The sequence below is a fragment of the Macaca fascicularis genome, chromosome 6 (assembly GCF_037993035.2).
Source record: "Macaca fascicularis isolate 582-1 chromosome 6, T2T-MFA8v1.1".
Taxonomy (NCBI): domain Eukaryota; kingdom Metazoa; phylum Chordata; class Mammalia; order Primates; family Cercopithecidae; genus Macaca; species Macaca fascicularis.
This window is the reverse complement of record NC_088380.1, coordinates 177,997,505-178,018,529: the sequence shown is the minus strand read 5'-3', so window position 1 is coordinate 178,018,529 and position 21,025 is coordinate 177,997,505. Positions and strand designations below refer to the sequence as shown.

Sequence of the window (21,025 nt, the reverse complement as noted above, 5' to 3'; positions counted from 1 at the left end):
CCTGACAGTGCTAAGGAGGCTGGAAGGTCTGGGCTAGGTATGGCAAAGCGGCTGTGGCCAGGCTGCTTCTCTAGATTCCTCCTCACTGGGCAGGGCATCTCTGAAGGAAAGGTAATAGTCCCAGTCAGGGGCTTGTAGACAAAACCCCGATCTTCCTGGGACAGAGCACCTGAAGGAAGGGGCGACTGTGGGTACAACTTCAGCAGATTTAATCATTCCTGTCTGCTGACTCTGAAGAGAGCAGCCGATCCTGGCAACAGGGATTCTCCCAGCACAGCACACCAGCTCTGCTAAGGGACAGACTGCCTCCTCAAGTTGGTCCCTGACCCCCGTGCTTCCTGAATGGGAGAAACCTCCCAACAGGGGTCGACACACAGGAGAGCTCTGGCTGGCATCAGGCTGGTGTCCCTCTGGGACAAAGCTTCCAGAGGAAGGAGCAGGCAGCAACCTTTGCTGTTCTGCAGCCTCCACTAATGATACCCAGGCAAACAGGGTCTGGAGTGGACCTCCAGCAAACTGCAGCAGACCTGCAGAAGAGGGACCTGTTAGAAGAAAAACTAACAAACACAAAGCAACAACATCAGCATGAACATGAAGGACCCCCATACAAAAACTCCATTTAAAGGTCATCAGCCGGGGGTGGGGGGCGGAGCAAGATGGCCGAATAGGAGCAGCTCCAGTCTCCAACTCCCAGCGCGAGCGACACAGAAGACCGGTGATTTCTGCATTTTCAACTGAGGTACTGGGTTCATCTCACTGGGGAGTGCCGGACGATCGGTGCTGGTCAGCTGCTGCAGCCCGACCAGCGAGAGCTGAAGCAGGGCGAGGCATTGCCTCACCTGGGAAGCGCAAGGGGGAAGGGAGTCCCTTTTCCTAGCCAGGGGAACTGAGACACACAACACCTGGAAAATCGGGTAACTCCCACCCCAATACTGCGCTTTAAGCAAACAGGCACACCAGGAGATCATATCCCACACCTGGCCGGGAGGGTCCCACACCCACGGAGCCTCCCTCATTGCTAGCGCAGCAGTCTGTGATCTACCAGCAAGGCAGCAGCGAGGCTGGGGGAGGGGCGCCCGCCATTGCTGAGGCTTAAGTAGGTAAACAAAGCTGCTGGGAAGCTCGAACTGGGTGGAGCTCACAGCAGCTCAAGGAAACCTGCCTGTCTCTGTAGACTCCACCTCTGGGGACAGGGCACAGTAAACTAAACAAACGTAGCAGACACCTCTGCAGACGCAAACAACTCTGTCTGACAGCTTTGAAGAGAGCAGTGGATCTCCCAACACGGAGGTTGAGATCTGAGAGGGGACAGACTCCCTACTCAAGTGGGTCCCTGACCCCTGAGTAGCCTAACTGGGAGACATCCCCCACTAGGGGCAGTCTGACACCCCACACCTCACAGGGAGGAGTACACCCCTGAGAGGAAGCTTCCAAAGCAAGAATCAGACAGGTACACTCGCTGTTCAGAAATATTCTATCTTCTGCAGCCTCTGCTGCCAATACCCAGGCAAACAGGGTCTGGAGTGGACCTCAAGCAATCTCCAACAGACCTACAGCTGAGGGTCCTGACTGTTAGAAGGAAAACTATCAAACAGGAAGGACACCTACACCAAAACCCCATCAGTACATCACCATCATCAAAGACCAGAGGCAGATAAAACCACAAAGATGGGGAAAAAGCAGGGCAGAAAAGCTGGAAATTCAAAAAATAAGAGCGCATCTCCCCCGGCAAAGGAGCACAGCTCATCGCCAGCAACGGATGAAAGCTGGACGGAGAATTACTTTGACGAGATGAGAGAAGAAGGCTTCAGTCCATCAAATTTCTCAGAGCTAAAGGAGGAATTACGTACCCAGCGCAAAGAAACTAAAAATCTTGAAAAAAAAGTGGAAGAATTGATGGCTAGAGTAATTAATGCAGAGAAGGTCCTAAACGAAATGAAAGAGATGAAAACCATGACACGAGAAATACGTGACAAATGCACAAGCTTCAGTAACCGACTCGATCAACTGGAAGAAAGAGTATCAGCGATTGAGGATCAAATGAATGAAATGAAGCGAGAAGAGAAACCAAAAGAAAAAAGAAGAAAAAGAAATAAACAAAGCCTGCAAGAAGTATGGGATTATGTAAAAAGACCAAATCTACGTCTGATTGGGGTGCCTGAAAGTGAGGGGGAAAATGGAACCAAGTTGGAAAACACTCTTCAGGATATCATCCAGGAGAACTTCCCCAACCTAGTAGGGCAGGCCAACATTCAAATCCAGGAAATACAGAGAACGCCACAAAGATACTCCTCGAGAAGAGCAACTCCAAGACACATAATTGCCAGATTCACCAAAGTTGAAATGAAGGAAAAAATCTTAAGGGCAGCCAGAGAGAAAGGTCGGGTTACCCACAAAGGGAAGCCCATCAGACTAACAGCAGATCTCTCAGCAGAAACTCTACAAGCCAGAAGAGAGTGGGGGCCAATATTCAACGTTCTTAAAGAAAAGAATTTTAAACCCAGAATTTCATATCCAGCCAAACTAAGTTTCATAAGTGAAGGAGAAATAAAATCCTTTACAGATAAGCAAATGCTTAGAGATTTTGTCACCACTAGGCCTGCCTTACAAGAGACCCTGAAGGAAGCACTAAACATGGAAAGGAACAACCAGTACCAGCCATTGCAAAAACATGCCAAAATGTAAAGACCATTGAGGCTAGGAAGAAACTGCATCAACTAACGAGCAAAATAACCAGTTAATATCATAATGGCAGGATCAAGTTCACACATAACAATCTTAACCTTAAATGTAAATGGACTAAATGCTCCAATTAAAAGACACAGACTGGCAAACTGGATCAAGAGTCAAGACCCATCAGTCTGCTGTATTCAGGAGACCCATCTCACACGCAGAGACATACATAGGCTCAAAATAAAGGGATGGAGGAAGATTTACCAAGCAAATGGAGAACAAAAAAAAGCAGGGGTTGCAATACTAGTCTCTGATAAAACAGACTTTAAACCATCAAAGATCAAAAGAGACAAAGAAGGCCATTACATAATGGTAAAGGGATCAATTCAACAGGAAGAGCTAACTATCCTAAATATATATGCACCCAATACAGGAGCACCCAGATTCATAAAGCAAGTCCTTAGAGACTTACAAAGAGACTTAGACTCCCATACAATAATAACGGGAGACTTCAACACTCCACTGTCAACATTAGACAGATCAACGAGACAGAAAGTTAACAAGGATATCCAGGAATTGAACTCATCTCTGCAGCAAGCAGACCTAATAGACATCTATAGAACTCTCCACCCCAAATCAACAGAATATACATTCTTCTCAGCACCACATCATACTTACTCCAAAATTGACCACGTAATTGGAAGTAAAGCACTCCTCAGCAAATGTACAAGAACAGAAATTATAACAAACTGTCTCTCAGACCACAGTGCAATCAAACTAGAACTCAGGACTAAGAAACTCAATTAAAACCGCTCAACTACATGGAAACTGAACAACCTGCTCCTGAATGACTACTGGGTACATAACGAAATGAAGGCAGAAATAAAGATGTTCTTTGAAACCAATGAGAACAAAGATACAACATACCAGAATCTCTGGGACACATTTAAAGCAGTGTGTAGAGGGAAATTTATAGCACTAAATGCCCACAAGAGAAAGCAGGAAAGATCTAAAATTGACACTCTAACATCGCAATTAAAAGAACTAGAGAAGCAAGGGCAAACACATTCGAAGGCTAGCAGAAGGCAAGAAATAACTAAGATCAGAGCAGAACTGAAGGAGATAGAGACACAAAAAACCCTCTAAAAAATCAATGAATCCAGGAGTTGGTTTTTTGAAAAGATCAACAAAATTGACAGACCACTAGCCAGACTAATAAAGAAGAAAAGAGAGAAGAATCAAATCGACGCAATTAAAAATGATAAAGGGGATATCACCACCGACCCCACAGAAATACAAACTACCATCAGAGAATACTATAAACACCTCTACGCAAATAAACTGGAAAATCTAGAAGAAATGGATAATTTCCTGGACACTTACACTCTTCCAAGACTAAACCAGGAAGAAGTTGAATCCCTGAATAGACCAATAGCAGGCTCTGAAATTGAGGCAACAATTAATAGCCTACCAACCAAAAAAAGTCCAGGACCAGATGGATTCACAGCTGAATTCTACCAGAGGTACAAGGAGGAGTTGGTACCATTCCTTCTGAAACTATTCCAATCAATAGAAAAAGAGGGAATCCTCCCTAACTCATTTTATGAGGCCAACATCATCCTGATACCAAAGCCTGGCAGAGACACAACAAAAAAAGAGAATTTTAGACCAATATCCCTGATGAACATCGATGCAAAAATCCTCAATAAAATACTGGCAAACCGGATTCAGCAACACATCAAAAAGCTTATCCACCATGATCAAGTGGGCTTCATCCCTGGGATGCAAGGCTGGTTCAACATTCGCAAATCAATAAACATAATCCAGCATATAAACAGAACCAAAGACAAGAACCACATGATTATCTCAATTGATGCAGAAAAGGCTTTTGACAAAATTCAACAGCCCTTCATGCTAAAAACGCTCAATAAATTCGGTATTGATGGAACGTACCTCAAAATAATAAGAGCTATTTATGACAAACCCACAGCCAATATCATACTGAATGGGCAAAAACTGGAAGCATTCCCTTTGAAAACTGGCACAAGACAGGGATGCCCTCTCTCACCACTCCTATTCAACATAGTGTTGGAAGTTCTGGCTAGGGCAATCAGGCAAGAGAAAGAAATCAAGGGTATTCAGTTAGGAAAAGAAGAAGTCAAATTGTCCCTGTTTGCAGATGACATGATTGTATATTTAGAAAACCCCATTGTCTCAGCCCAAAATCTCCTTAAGCTGATAAGCAACTTCAGCAAAGTCTCAGGATACAAAATTAATGTGCAAAAATCACAAGCATTCTTATACACCAGTAACAGACAAACAGAAAGCCAAATCAGGAATGAACTTCCATTCACAATTGCTTCAAAGAGAATAAAATACCTAGGAATCCAACTTACAAGGGATGTAAAGGACCTCTTCAAGGAGAACTACAAACCACTGCTCAGTGAAATAAAAGAGGACACAAACAAATGGAAGAACATACCATGCTCATGGATAGGAAGAATCAATATCGTGAAAATGGCCATACTGCCCAAGGTAATTTATAGATTCAATGCCATCCCCATCAAGCTACCAATGAGTTTCTTCACAGAATTGGAAAAAACTGCTTTAAAGTTCATATGGAACCAAAAAAGAGCCCGCATCTCCAAGACAATCCTAAGTCAAAAGAACAAAGTTGGAGGCATCACGCTACCTGACTTCAAACTATACTACAAGGCTACAGTAACCAAAACAGCATGGTACTGGTACCAAAACAGAGATATAGACCAATGGAACAGAACAGAGTCCTCAGAAATAATACCACACATCTACAGCCATCTGATCTTTGACAAACCTGAGAGAAACAAGAAATGGGGAAAGGATTCCCTATTTAATAAATGGTGCTGGGAAAATTGGCTAGCCATAAGTAGAAAGCTGAAACTGGATCCTTTCCTTACTCCTTATACGAAAATTAATTCAAGATGGATTAGAGACTTAAATGTTAGACCTAATACCATAAAAATCCTAGAGGAAAACCTAGGTAGTACCATTCAGGACATAGGCATGGGCAAAGACTTCATGTCTAAAACACCAAAAGCAACGACAGCAAAAGCCAAAATTGACAAATGGGATCTCATTAAACTAAAGAGCTTCTGCACAGCAAAAGAAACTACCATCAGAGTGAACAGGCAACCTACAGAATGGGAGAAAATTTTTGCAATCTACTCATCTGACAAAGGGCTAATATCCAGAACCTACAAAGAACTCAAACAAATTTACAAGAAAAAAACAAACAACCCCATCAAAAAGTGGGCAAAGGATATGAACAGACATTTCTCAAAAGAAGACATTCATACAGCCAACAGACACATGAAAAAATGCTCATCATCATTGGCCATCAGAGAAATGCAAATCAAAACCACAATGAGATACCATCTCACACCGGTTAGAATGGCAATCATTAAAAAGTCAGGAAACAACAGGTGCTGGAGAGGATGTGGAGAAATAGGAACACTTTTACACTGTTGGTGGGATTGTAAACTAGTTCAACCATTATGGAAAACAGTATGGCGATTCCTCAAGGATCTAGAACTAGATGTACCATATGACCCAGCCATCCCATTACTGGGTATATACCCAAAGGATTATAAATTATGCTGCTATAAAGACACATGCACACGTATGTTTATTGCAGCACTATTCACAATAGCAAAGACTTGGAATCAACCCAAATGTCCATCAGTGACAGATTGGATTAAGAAAATGTGGCACATACACACCATGGAATACTATGCAGCCATAAAAAAGGATGAGTTTGAGTCCTTTGTAGGGACTTGGATGCAGCTGGAATCCATCATTCTTAGCAAACTATCACAAGAACAGAAAACCAAACACCGCATGTTCTCACTCATAGGTGGGAACTGAACAATGAGATCACTCGGACTCAGGAAGGGGAACATCACACACCGGGGCCTATCATGGGGAGGGGGGAGGGGGAGGGGGGAGGGATTGCATTGGGAGTTATACCTGATGTAAATGACGAGTTGATGGGTGCAGCACAGCAACATGGCACAAGTATACATATGTAACAAACCTGCACGTTATGCACATGTACCCTACAACTTAAAGTATAATAATAATAAATAAATTAAAAAAAAAAAATAAAGGTCATCAGCCTCAAAGATCGAAGTTAGATACATACACAAAGATGAGGAAAAACCAGCAGAAAAAACACTGAAAATTCCAAAAACCAGAATGCCTCTTCTCCTCCAAATGATCGCAGCTCCTCTCCAGCAAGGGCACAAAACTGGAGAGAATGAGACAGATGAATTGACAGAAGTAAGCTTCAGAAGATGGGTAATAACAAACTCCTCTGAGCTAAAGGAGCATGTTCTAACCGAATGCAAGGAAGCTATGAACCTTGATAAAAGGTTAGAGAAGCTGCTAACTGGAATAATCAATTTAGAGAAGAACATAAATGACCTGATGGAGCTGAAAAACATGGCATGAGAACTTCGTGAAGCATACATAAGTATCAACAGCCAAATTGATCAAGCGGAAGAAAGAGTATCAGAGACTGAAGATAAACTTAATGAAATAAAATGTGAAGACACGATTAGACAAAAAAGAATGGAAAGAAAGGAAAGAATAAAGCCTCCAAGAAAAATGGGACTATGTGAAAAGATCAAACCTGCCACTGATTGGTGTACCTGAAAGTGACATGGAGAATGGAACCAAGTTGGAAAACACATTTCAGGATATTCTTCAAGAGAACTTCTCCAACCTAGCAAAACGGGCCAACATTCAAATTCAGGAAATACAGAGAACACCACTAACATACTTCTCGAGAAGAGCAACTCCAAGACACATAATCGTCAGATTCTCCAAGGTTGAAACGAAGGAAAAAATGTTAAGGGCAGCCAGAGAGAAAGGTCAGGTTACTCACAAAGGGAAGCCCATCAGACTAATAGCGGAATCTCTCTGCAGAAACCCTATAAGCCAGAAGAGAGTGGGGGCCGATATTCAACATTCTTAAAGAAAAGAATTTTCAACCCAGAATTTCATATCCAGACAAACTAAGCTTCATAAGCAAAGGAGAAATAAAATCCTTTACAGACAAGCAAATACTGAGGGATTTTGTCACCACCAGGTCTGTCTTACAAGAGCTCCTAAAGGAAGCACTCAATATGGAAAGGAAAAACTGGTTCCAGCCACTGCAAAAACACACCAAAATATAAAGACCAATGACACTATGAAGAGACTGCATCAACTAATGTGCAAAATAACCAGCTAGCATCATGATGACAGGATCAAATTCACATATAATATTAACCTTAAACGTAAATGAGCTGAATGCCCCAATTAACAGATACAGACTGGTAAATTGGCTAAAAGGTTAAGACCCATCAGTGTACTGTATTCCGGAGACCCATCTCACATGCAAACACACACATAGGCTCAAAATAAAGGGATGGAGGAATATTTACCAAGCAAATAGAAAGAAAGAAAAAAAAAGCAGGCGTGGCAATCCTAGTCTCTGAGATGAAACAGACTTAAAAAAACAAAAAACAAACAAAAAAACGAAGGGCGTTATGTAATGGTAAAGGGATCAATGCAACAAGAAGAGCTAACATAAATATACATGCACCCAATACAGGAACACCCAGATTCATAAAACAAGTTCTTAGAGACATATAAAGAGATTTAGACTCCCACACAGTAATAGTGGGAGACTTTAACACCCCACTGTCAACATTAGACAGACCGATGAGATAGAAAATTAAGAAGGATATTCAGGACTTGAACTCATGTCTGGACCAAGTAGACCTAATAGACATCTACAGAACTCTCCACTCCAAATCGACAGAGTATATATTCTTCTCAGTGCCACATTGCACGTATTCTAAAATCGACTACATAATTGGAAGTAAAACACTCCTTAGCAAATGCAAATGAACAGAAATCATAACAAACAGTCTCTCAGACCACGGTGCAATCAAATTAGAACTCAGCATTAAGAGACTCACTCAGAACCACACAACTACAGGGAAACTGAATAACCTGCTCCTGAATGACTACTGGGTAAATAATAAAATTAAGTCAGAAAAAAATAAGTTCTTTAAAACCAATGAGAACAAAGAGACAACGTACCAGAATCTCTGGGACACAGCTAAAGCAGTGTTAAGGGGAAATTTATAGCACTAAATGCCCACAACAGAAAGCTGGAAAGATCTAAAATAGACACCTTAACATCACAATTAAAAGAACTAGAGAAGCAAGAGCAAACAAATTCAAAAGCTAGCTGAAGACAAGAAATAACTAAGATCAGAGCAGAACTGAAGGAGATAGAGACATGAAAAATCCTTTGAAAAATCAATGAATCCAGGAGTTGTTTTTTTTTGAAAAAATTAACAAAATAGATGGACCACTCTCTAGATTAATAAAGAAGAAAGAAGAATCAAATAGACACAATAAAAATGATAAAGGGAATATCACCACTGATCCCACAGAAATACAAACTACCATCAGAGAATACTATAAACACCTCTACACAAATAAACTAGAAAATCCAGAAGAAATGGATAAATTCCTGGACACATACACCTTCCCAAGACTAAACCAGGAGCAAGTCAAATCCCTGAAAAGATCAATAACAAGTTCTGAAATTGAGGCAGTAATTAATAGCCTACTAAACAAAAAAAGCCCAGACAGATTAACAGCCAAATTCTACCATAGGTACAAAAAGGAGCTGGTACCATTCCTTCTGAAGCTGTTCCGAACAATAGAAAAAGACAGACCCCTCCCTAACTCATTTTATGAGGCCAGCATCATCCTGATACCAAAACCTGGCAGAAATACAACAAAAAAAGAAAATTTCAGGTCAATATCCCTGATGAACATCGATGCGAAAATCCTCAATAAAATACTGACAAACTGAATCCAGCAGCACATTAAAAAGCTTATCCACCACGATGAAGTTGGCTTTATCCCTAGGATGCAAAGCTGGTTCAACATATGCAAATCGATAAACATAATCCATCACATAAACAGAACCAATGACAAAAGTCACATATGATTATCTCAATAGATGCAGAAAAGGTCTTCGATAAAATTCAACATCCCTCCATGCTAAGAACTCTCAATAAACTAGGTATTGATGGAACATATCTCAAAATAGTAAGAGCTATTTATGACAAACCCACAGCCAATATCATACTGAATGGGCAAAAACTGGAAGCATTCCCTTTGAAAACCAGCACAAGACAACGATGCCCTCTCTTACTACTCCTATTCAACGAAGTATTGGAAGTTCTGGCCAGGGCAATCAGGCAAGAGAAAGAAATAAAGGGTATTCAGATAGGAAGACAGGATGTCAAATTGTCTCTGTTTGCAGATGACATGATTGTATATTTAGAAAACCCCATTGTCTCAGCCCCAAAACTCCTTAAGCTGATAAGCAATTTCAGCAAAGTCTCAGGGTATAAAATCAATGTGCAAAAATCACAAGCATTCCTATACACCAACAGTAGACAAGCAGAGAGCCAAATAATGAGTGAACTCCCATTTGCAATTGCTACAAAGAGAATACAATACTTAGGAATACAACTTATAAGGGACGTGAAGGATCTTTTCAAGGAGAACTACAAACCACTGCTCAAGGAAATAAGAGAGGACACAAACAAATGGAAAAACATTCCATGCTCATGGATAGGAAGAAATCAATATCATGAAAATGGCCATCCTGCTCAAAGTAATTTATAGATTACATGCTATTCCCATCAAACTACCAGTATCTTTCTTTGCGGAATTAGAAAAAACTACTTTAAATTTCATATGGAACCAAAAATGAGCCCGTGTAGCCAAGACAATCCTAAGCAAAAAGAACAAAGCTTGAGGCATCATGCCACCTGACTTCATACTATACTGCAAGGCTACAGTAACCAAAATAGCATGATACTGGTACAAAAACAGATACATAAACCAATGGAACAGAACAGAGGCCTCAGAAATAACACCACACATCTACAACCATCTGATCTTTGACAAATCTGACAATAACAAGCAATGGGGAAAAGATCTATTTAATAAATGGTGCTGGGAAAACTGGCTAGCCATATGCATTAAACTGAAACTGGACCCCTTCCTTACACCTTATGCAAAAATTAACTCAAGATGGATTAAAGACTTAAATGTAAAAACCAAAACCATAAAAATCCTAGAAGAAAACCTAGGCAATACCTTTCAGGACATAGGCATGGGACTTCATGATGAAAACACCAAAAGCAATTGCAACAAAAGCCAACATTGACAAACAGGATCTAATCAAACTGAAGAGCTTCTGCACAGCAAAAGAAACATCATCAAAGTGAACAGGCAACCTACAGAATGGGAGAAAATTTTTGCAAGCTACCCATCTGACAATGGTCTAATATCCAGAATCTACAAGGAACTTAAACAAATTTACAAGAAAAAAACAAACAACTCCATCAAAAAGTGAGCACAGAATATGAACAGATACTTCTCAAAAGAAGACATTTATGTGGCCAACAAAATATGAAAAAAAAAAAGCTCATCATCACTGGTCATTAGAGAAATGCAAATCAAAACCACAGTGAGATCCCGTCTCATGCCTGTTAGAATGGCAATCATTAAAGAGTCAGGAAACGACAGATGCTGGTGAGGCTGTGGAGAAAAAGGAACGCTTTTACATTGTTGGCAGGAGTATAAATCAGTTCAACCATTGTGGAAGACAGTGTGGCATTTCCTCAAGGATCTAGAATCAGAAGTACCATTTGACCCAGCCATCCCATTACTGGGTATATACCCAAAGGATTATAAATCATGCTGCTATGAAGACACATGCACACGTATGTTTATTGTGGCACTATTCACAATAGCAAAGACTTGGAACCAACCCAAATGTCCATCAATGACAGACTGGATTAAGAAAATATGGCACATATACACCATGGAATACTATGCAGCCATAAAAAAGAATGAGTTCATGTCCTTCGCAGGGACATGGATGAAGCTGGAAACAATTATTCTCAGCAAACTAACACAGGAACAGAAAACCAAACATCACATGTTCTCACTTATAAGTGGGAGGTGAACAATGAGATCACATGGACACAGGGAGGAGAACATCACACACTGGGGCCTGTTGGGGGATGGGGGGCAAGGGGATGGAGAGCATTAGGACAAATACCTAATGCATGCGGGGCTTAAAACCTAGGTGATGGGCTGACAGGTGCAGCAAACCACCATGGCACATGCACACCTGTGTAACAAACCTGCATATTCTGCTCCTGTATCCCAGAACTTAAGGTAAAATAAAAAAAAAATTATCTGCCTATGGCTGACATAAAATACTTTATAATATAAAATGCAATCATTTTTTTCCCTTTAGTATTAAATGTTGTATCAGTAATAAATCATATCAATTTTCTGGTTGAAAAATGGAAATATAATTAAAAAGCACACTAAATTTCTAATATAAAATACAAAGCCACCCTTCCTTTAAGACACCTATGAGGGTGGCTTTTAAAAATGAACAGTTTAAAAAAAAAGATAGATACTAATATTTCTTTATTTGCAAGGTCTTTTTTCACTTCTTGTTTTAGGGTAAAAATTTTAAATTATTGCTGTGAAAAACTCAGCACCGGAGGTAACATTAGAGCTGCAACCCATACCTTTTCCCTGTCTGGACACCTCCCTTCTAAACACACAGTTTACAAAGGGCAACGATGAAACAGGATGGCTAAGGGACAGGTAATTTGGTGCTAAGCCATATCCACAATGACATATTTTAAACCCAATTAGCTTATTGCCAGATTTTCTCTTTTAGCTACATCTTTGTTAATATTTATATGCAGAATATTTGAATTTCTGCCAGTCTATGCAAATTATAAGGTCAATCGGGCAATTTCAGAGAAGTGTTATAGTTGCTCTCTCAATGAAAATTGTGGTGTATAAATCATCCAAATACACGCATCTTGGCATAAAGAAGCATAGCTTAGAAGTGAAAGCAGGAATAATTCCCAGAGCTTCTGAGGCAAACTATGTTCCCATGAATTGCTGTGAGGACCAGTTTCCTTATCCATCAAATAAAGCATCTCAACTCAGAGACCTCTAAACTTCTTTCCTGCGTTAAAATTCTATAGAATTGCATTTAAGCACTGAAATAGTTAAAATAGCTGCCCTCTCTTCATTTTGTACCTTTGAATATTTTAAATAATGGTGGCTGCAGTCTTCCAATTTATTTTCTATTTCCCTAGTCCCCATAGACAGCCAAGTATACTGTAGTTCTTTCTCTCAAAAGGCCTCAATCTTACGTCTCTAATTCTGTTTTCACTAATCATCTTAAGTCTTGGTTCCTGGGCTCTTGCTAACTACCTTGAAAATACACAAACCAAGAAAGAAAGTCAGACTGTTGGAGATTTCTGCTAATAGCCTGTTTTTTTCACTGCCGGTCACACTGCTTACCTGTTTTGCATCAGTTCTGCCATAAGTTTCAAGATGGGAGTTGTACATGCTGGCTCTCCATAGTACCGTTCAACAGCGTTTTGAAGAATGGGAAGGTATGTTGGGTACCTTTTATAAAGCCTGTTAAAGAATTTAAGGGCCTAAAGAAATACTGTTCCTGAAAATTAGTGCCACACACACACACACAAAAAGGGGAATCCACATTTGTTCTATGTTTATACTAATTCGTTCTATGTTTATACTATACAATGGCATTTTATAAATTGCTCTCCCTAACCTGCACAGATATCATATATTTTTGGGGCTTCCAGTGATTTGTTCTTATTTGTAACATATCCTACACATTATATTGCTTTGTTGTTAGAATACTGAATAAAATACACACTTTTCAAGTATCATATAAGCAGCACATTTAAAGATTTATGCCTAATGTTGCAGGAAAGGAAAATAAGTTTAGTGAATGAGGATAAACATATATTTGAGTTATTATCAGTTTCTTGGTTACTATACTACTTAGAAAAATATTTTTATTATGAAATTAAAAAATATGTAAAAGTAGAAGGAACTAGTAATAATAAACCTCACATATCTCTCAGTTTCAAAATTACTCTTTTTAAAGAAATGTTGTTGAATTGCTCTTTTTTGTCTCACTGTAGCTCCAAGGAATATCTGGGATGCTGGCTTGAAGAAAAGCTTTGGGTAACTATTAATCTACTCAACATAAGTGTCACTAAAGATAGTCCCATGTACACACAAGGAGATATTCTCTTAACATTGTTATTAACACTAAGGAGTATATGCCTCTGACAAATCTACGCCGAAGGCCATCAGAACCTGGAAAACTGACTCAGCTCCACTGGCCCTTTAATCGACACTGGGCATCTCCTTGCCAAGTAGACACATGAATATAGGATTAAGGTCCCAAACTGTAGCAGAAAAACTCTATGTCACTGTTTTCATTTCTCTTTTATTTTCCCAATCCTCAAGTCTCTTTCTGATGTTTTCCAACATACTTGTCTTTTGTTTCAGATCAAAATGCTAAACTAAATCACTTAATGGTGTTTCTTTTCGGTGTGCTTCTGGGTAGAAATCTCCATGGTGAGGTCATCACAATTTTCTTCCCTCTCTTAGAATAAATTTCAAACTCCTTAGCATGGTGTTCAAGGTCCTTTAAGATTTGGTTCTTGCCTACCTCCAGCTTCATCTCTTAGCATTTCTGCTCATGATTTAGCTTTTCATAACTCCCTGCAAACCCACTAATGCCAGCTCTTGTCTCTATTCCCTCATAAACCACTTATTCTGTCTAACATATCCCTGTCTTTCAATACCTAGCTCAAGTTTTATCTCCCATGGAATGTTTTCTCTATTTTATCCAAAGGCATCAGTCTCTTCCTCATCTACGTTCAATGAGTACTCATGACCATATCTCTTACAACACAGTATGTCAGGCTTGCTTGCTTGTGTTATTTGTCTGCCCCATTAGACAGTGCATTTCTAAAGAGCAGAGACCCTACCATCTTCCTGCTAATTTCTATTTGAATGTCGGATTTCAATATGGGTGTCAATTATCCCAGGAAGCCTTCTCTGACATCACATGCACTTGCCTCCTACCTCTCCCTAAAGGGTTAGGAGTGTCTCCTGTGTATGGTGGTGGAACCTGGTGCTAGCATAATAATAGTACTTGTATATCTCTCCTATTATAAGCTTTTTGAGGGCATATGCTAAGTACTTATTGAATGCATGGCCTGGCACAAAATAGATTTCAATACATTATTTGTTGCTATAAACGTGCAACCTAAAAATGAAGTGTAGCTTATTTGATTAGAACTATTTAATTGTGTATTTCACTTTGAAGTTTTAGAAAACAGTTCACATGATGTTCAATGAAAATAAGCCATCTATAACTTTAAGAGTGGTATGCTTCCTAAAAGTGCAAAAAGCAATACTTTCTCCTATTAGACATACATACCATGCTAAGGCTGCATTTGTATATACTAAAACAGTTTTCTTATCAACTATTTTCTGAAGTCCTATTCTATAACAAGCATTGCTTGACACTCTCCAGAGACACCAGTAAAAAAAAAAAAAAAAAAAAAAAAAAAGAAAATCCCTGCCCTCATGGAATTTATATTCTAATAAGACAGAAAATAAACAAAATAAATATACATTAGAAAGTACTTCAAAGAAAGCCAGGCACGGTGGCTCACACCTATAATCCCAGCACTCTGGGAGGCTGAGGTGGGTGGATCACTTGAGGCCAAGGGTTCGAGATCAGCCTGGGCAACATGGTAAAACCCTATCTCTACTAAAAACACAAAAATTAGCCAGGCATAGTGGTGCTTGCCTGTAATCCCAGCTACTCGGGAGGCTGAGGCACAAGAATCGCTTGAACCCGGGAGGCAGAGGTTGCCGTGAGCCAAGACTGCACCACTGCACTCCAGCCTGGGTGACAAGAGTGAGACTCTGTCTCAAAAAAAAGTACTACAAAGGAAAATAAGGCAGGGAAAGGGGATAAGAAGTGAGTGTATATGTAAGAATAAGGTTTCAGTTGGATGAAAATAACAAAAATAAAGTCAGTCCACATGATTCACTTTATTTTGACTGTTATCAGACAACTTACTGTTTTGTTTCTATGGACTAGAAAAGCTGTTATTTTTGATAGATGTAGATACCATGTGATATGTACTGTGCTAAGGGCTAAGGATCCAGAGTTAAGAAAGATATAACCTTTTTTTTTTTTTTTTTGGATGGAGTCTTGCTCTGCTAATTAAGGCACCCGCCACCATGCCCAGCTAATTTTTGTATTTTTAGTAGAGATGGGGTTTCACCATGTTGGCCAGGATGGTCTCGATCTCTTGACCTCGTGATCTGCCCACCTTGGCCTCCCAAAGTGCTGGGATTACAGGCATGAGCCACCATCCCTGGCCAGGAAGATATAGCTTTTAATCTTGGGGAACACATGCTCAAATCAGGGTGACCGACATATAATAAGGATGCTTTGAGTACAGAAATTCTGAACCAATGCCACAGGAGCACACGTGAGAAAATATTCCACCAAGGGACTTCTTGAGCACAAACTCATTAGTGGGAATGCATCTGGAAGGCTCATGAGAAAATGGATTCAACTCAAATCTCAGAACCAAAGAATACCAGAGGCACACATAGGCCTCTGCAAGGCATTCTATAATGGCATCAGGACCATGATATTTTTCAGAGCACACAGTATTCACTATGGGATAAGGCAGGGAGATATAAGGGGATGCTCCTTTTTCTGTGTGGAATGAGAGTGGTGCCAATTCTAATATGCTGCTGACAGAGGTGACTGCCAGAGAGAAAATGAGGGATTATTGGAAAGCAGAGTAGAGGTCTACTCAACAGAGAGGTTAAAAGGGCTGCAGAGTGAGAGTGCCAGGCTCAATTACAGGATGAGAACCAGAACCCACTCTAGGAGCTTAATTTTCCAGTGGCCTTGTGAGGACTATGTATATATGAGTAGGAAGAAGAGAATGGGAGCCGTTAGGTAGAATAAGCACAGATCTAATTGCTTTCACTATCTTCTCAATGAATTTCTAAGGTCCACATCAGATAAATTAAAAAATCAAAGGCATTAATGATATGACATTGCCTGATAGGATACCAAATATGAAAATGTGAAAAATATCAGGTTTGCTTCTTTACAACATCCATCCATCCATCCATCCATCCGTCCATCCGTCCATCCGTCCATCCGTCCATCCACCCATTCATCAGTTGTTAATACTAGAAGGCTAAAGAGTTTTCATTAAAAGTGTTAGGAGACCAGGGTTTGCGGATGTGGCTCCAGAATAGAAATAGCTTGCCAGTTCAGAGCTTCAATGTACTCCATGAATATGTAAACATCTGAACCTTTGTTCACAAGGGGACTGCTGCTGGAAACCTTTCCTCTCTTGTGTCTGGCAAATGCCTATCCATCTTTCAAGGCTTAGCTTAACTTTCACTTCTTCTGAGAAGCTTTCTCTATCTTGCAAAAAGCACTGCTCTTTTTCTCATACATGCTCATATAGCCCTTTGCATGCATCTTTGTTATAACACACTGACATTTGATTGTTTATTAGTCATGTGTAATCAACTAGAGAGCGGGCTTCTAAAGAGCAATCATTTTATTCATTCTCACATTCCTTTTGCCTGGCACAGAAACAAAACTAAAAAAAAAAAAAAATGCTTGCTGAACAGTGAATTTTCAGCTTTACTTTCTTCTCTATTTCAGTTTGCCCAAAATGATATTGCCAATTACTTTCTTCTAGAAACAATTCTGATTTTGTTAGTCAATCAAAACCATTAGTTTTTTTATACTACCTATGGAATAAGGGTCTAAATTCCTTAGACTGATATTCAAGAGTTCCAAACAAACTACATTTCCAACCATGAAATGAATGGTATCTGTAATAAAACATCTTTGCTACTGACTCCTTCAACCTGATGCCTAGACCAACCGAAAACCTGTATTTCTTCCTATTTCCATATGGTCCAATCCTACTTATTTGGTAAGACCCAAGGAAACACCTTCACTTTTCCAGAGCCCTTTCTGATTCCCCAGCTAAATGCATGCACTGTCCTGTTTGTATCTTTGTTATGGCTCTTAGCACTTTCTATATTTGGTTATAGTGATTTATGTAAATAAGAAACGGACTTTGTTTGGGGTCAGATCTATATTCCTCATGAACCTAGCACAGCCCTTAGCCCACTTTGCTGAATAAGTGAGCAAATGGGATTCCTTTGTCTCATTATGTATCAGGGAAAAGAACTAACAGCAGCTGTAGAGTATTTAGTTTATGACAGCCACTGTACTGGGCCCTTTATTAATCACAGAATCATGACACTTCTTACAACATACCTGTGAGATAGGTATTATTAGTCTTGTTCTATGGAAAGCAAAATTGTGATTCTGGGATTTTTTTTTTTTTTCTTTTTTGAGACAGAGTCTCACTTTTCCACCCAGGCTGGAGTGCAGTGGCATGATCTCCACTCACTGCAAGCTCCGCCTCCCGGGTTCACGCCATTCTCCTGCCTCAGCCTCCCAAGTAGCTGGGACTACAGGCGCCCACCACCACGCCCAGCTAATTTTTTGTATTTTCTAGTAGAGACGGGGTTTCACCGTGTTTGCCAGGATGGTCTCGATCTCCTGACCTCGTGATCCGCCTGCCTCGCCTCCCAAAGTGCTGGGATTACAGGCGTGTCATTCTGGGATATTAAGTAGCTTACTCAAGACCCACAGTTTAAGTGGTGAATCCAGGACTGGAATCTAGGACTGTCCTATTCTGAAGTCTGTATCTCTTCTACGTATCTTGTTATATTGCCTTGCCATTGTATAACAGGACTGACTTCCTGACTAAAAATCGGTGAGCTCAATAATCAGACTTTAACAGTTAAAAGACTGCATGTGAGGAAATAATGTCATACAAATTCTTAATTTTTTTTCCCAGCTTCCATCTGGATTTTTGATACTTCAGATTAAGTATGATCTAGGAAAATTTTAAAGAAGGAGATTAGATGCACTGCAAGATAAGGTGTTTTCTTATTGTTGCATTCTCATCACAGGGGCAAAGAAGTATGTCAATGATCCTCTTTCAATTCTCCAGCCCTGGAAACCATTTATCAAGATGGTTGCTGTGTAGTTTCAGGCAATTTAGTTTTGGAAGGACAGAGTGAAAAGCAATGTAGTTTGTGTGGCAGTTAATGCAGTCAGTGTTTATAGAAATGTTTTTGAATTAAATAGCTAACCACTAAAATAGCATTTTATCAAATAATCGCCATAAATAAAATGCATTTTGACTTTAAGATGACATGTGCTCTTACAGGATGTTTCTTCTGCATGCTAAGGATTGTATAACAAATTAAAGAACACACATTTATGTGGATAAAAGGCAAATAAACTTTCCCCAGCAGTAATGTGGAAATCATCACTGACGGTTTGACATATCAATATTTTAGGAAGAATAAATGACTTTCATATCCATGGCATTTTTTTTTATCATACTTATTCATTTTTGCATTACTTGAATACTTTGAAAAGAATCTGTACTTTATCACCTGAAACTGCTTAAAGTATTTCAAAATATTTTAATAAAGCTTTTTGAATTATCAAATAATGTAACTTTTAAACAAATTTTACTATTATTATAAATATTTGCTCTTCATCCCTCGCCCAAAGGAAAACTATAAATCTTGTCTCAACTGAATGAACACCATTTATCATATTCATTTTGTTGTCAATACAATTATGAAAAGCCCCTAGCCTTTTCCCAAGGAAGCTGATTTGCTACTGAAACTCAATTATTATAAGCAACGCCAGTACCAAACCACCCCATTTGGCAATCTAACACAGCTTCCGGCATAACTGACACTTCTCTCCGCCCCTGACCCTGAGAGCTTCAACATCTATGGTCAAATGGAGGAGACAAAGGTTTCTAGTTCAAAACAAAACATTAAGTCCCAAGATTTTCCGTTTGCTATTTTCTGCCATCTGCTGGACAAAAGTTTCATTTCAGAAGGGTTCCCCTGCTACCCCCAAAGGAGCTAAATAAGGAAATGGAAAACAATACAGTATCTTCTCTAAATTTTGGGTGGTATCAGTTATGGCAGATAGTTCTTCTTTGACACTGAGGGGAAGGTTTCTGATCTTAACTCTTGGTTGAAATTGTTGAAGAGAAAAACATGAAATGTTAATCACTAGATAGCCTAGAGTTGTAGACTGGTTTCAAGATCACCATCGATATTACAGTGCCCAAAGTAGACTTTTATTATTTTTCAAATAATGAAAATTTTGATTTTGAGAGTTGCTCTTTATGTTTAGAGAAATAAAAGAGTCAAGCTGGGTGCCGTGGAGCACACCTGTAGTCCCACAGTCCCAGTTAGTCGGGAGGCTGAGGTGGGAGGATCGCTTGAGCCCAGGAGTTTTGAGTCCAGCCTGAGCAACACACAAGCCCCTGCCTCTTAAAAGTTAAAAAAAAAAGGCAGAAATAAAAGGGTCACATATAATTCCAGTTTAACTGTCATTAAGAGAATTTTAAGACTTTCCATGTTGAAATTTCATAATCTCTATACATATTATATGTAGATACAAACCATGTGCATGATTACTCAATGACATAAAAATTTTATCTGTAACCCTTTTCTGGGTACATAAATCTGATGAAGTATATTTTAATAATAATTAAAGATACATCAGTATCAAATTAATGTTTAAAAATTTTTATAATATGTAGAGTTCTTCCTAAAACATGCCTAGATCCCCTGTTAGTTATATTTTTGGCCATAACTGTGGCATAGTAGTTGAAAGTTACCTTTAAGAAGCTTCCATTGCAATTTAATTTACGGAAACTTTGGATAAGAAGGGTTTAAGCAAAGCAACTGAGAAATAGTTTAGATTAAAAAGCAAATTAGCTTTGAGATTCTATAATGTTTTTCACATGCTCTGATGGTTTCATGTATAAAAGACATGAAAGCATTATATGACACTTATATGACTTGCATACAATATCACTTCCTGTTGGGATCAAAGATTAGTCATACAATACTATTAGAACAATATTAATGACCATTTACAACTACTAAAAATGTGCCAGACATTATACAGAGTATACTTTACCTATTTTAATGGTTACAATATACCATGAAACTGAATTATATCTGTTTTCAAATGAGAAAACCAAGACAGGTGAAATGACTTGCCAAGGTTCACAACACAGTAAATGAAGAGCTGGGATTTTATCACCAAAGTCTATGCTCTTTTAACTCTTATATGGTAAGGCGTTTCTGTGGGGGATTTTTTTTTTCCTGTCTGTACTAACCCTTGGCAAAGGTCAATTCAAAATTTACACCAAATGACAAATCTTGACTATTTATTTTC

At 39.3% G+C, this 21,025-nt stretch overlaps 1 protein-coding gene across 6 annotated transcripts in view; it reads right to left on the bottom strand.

Annotated features, from left to right (window-relative positions):
- The window catches only part of RANBP17 (RAN binding protein 17), a 436,622-nt gene that overhangs the window by 80,680 nt on the left and 334,917 nt on the right, over positions 1-21,025 (bottom strand). For 5 of the 6 annotated variants that reach the window (XM_005558506.5, XM_045394505.3, XM_065547047.2 and 2 more), the window contains one exon: positions 13,138-13,245. The exons of the other annotated variant lie outside the window; for it this stretch is intronic. In XM_005558506.5, the coding sequence (XP_005558563.3) occupies positions 13,138-13,245 (108 nt within the window). The remainder of the gene's footprint in view (positions 1-13,137; positions 13,246-21,025) is intronic. 6 annotated transcript variants of the gene reach the window in all.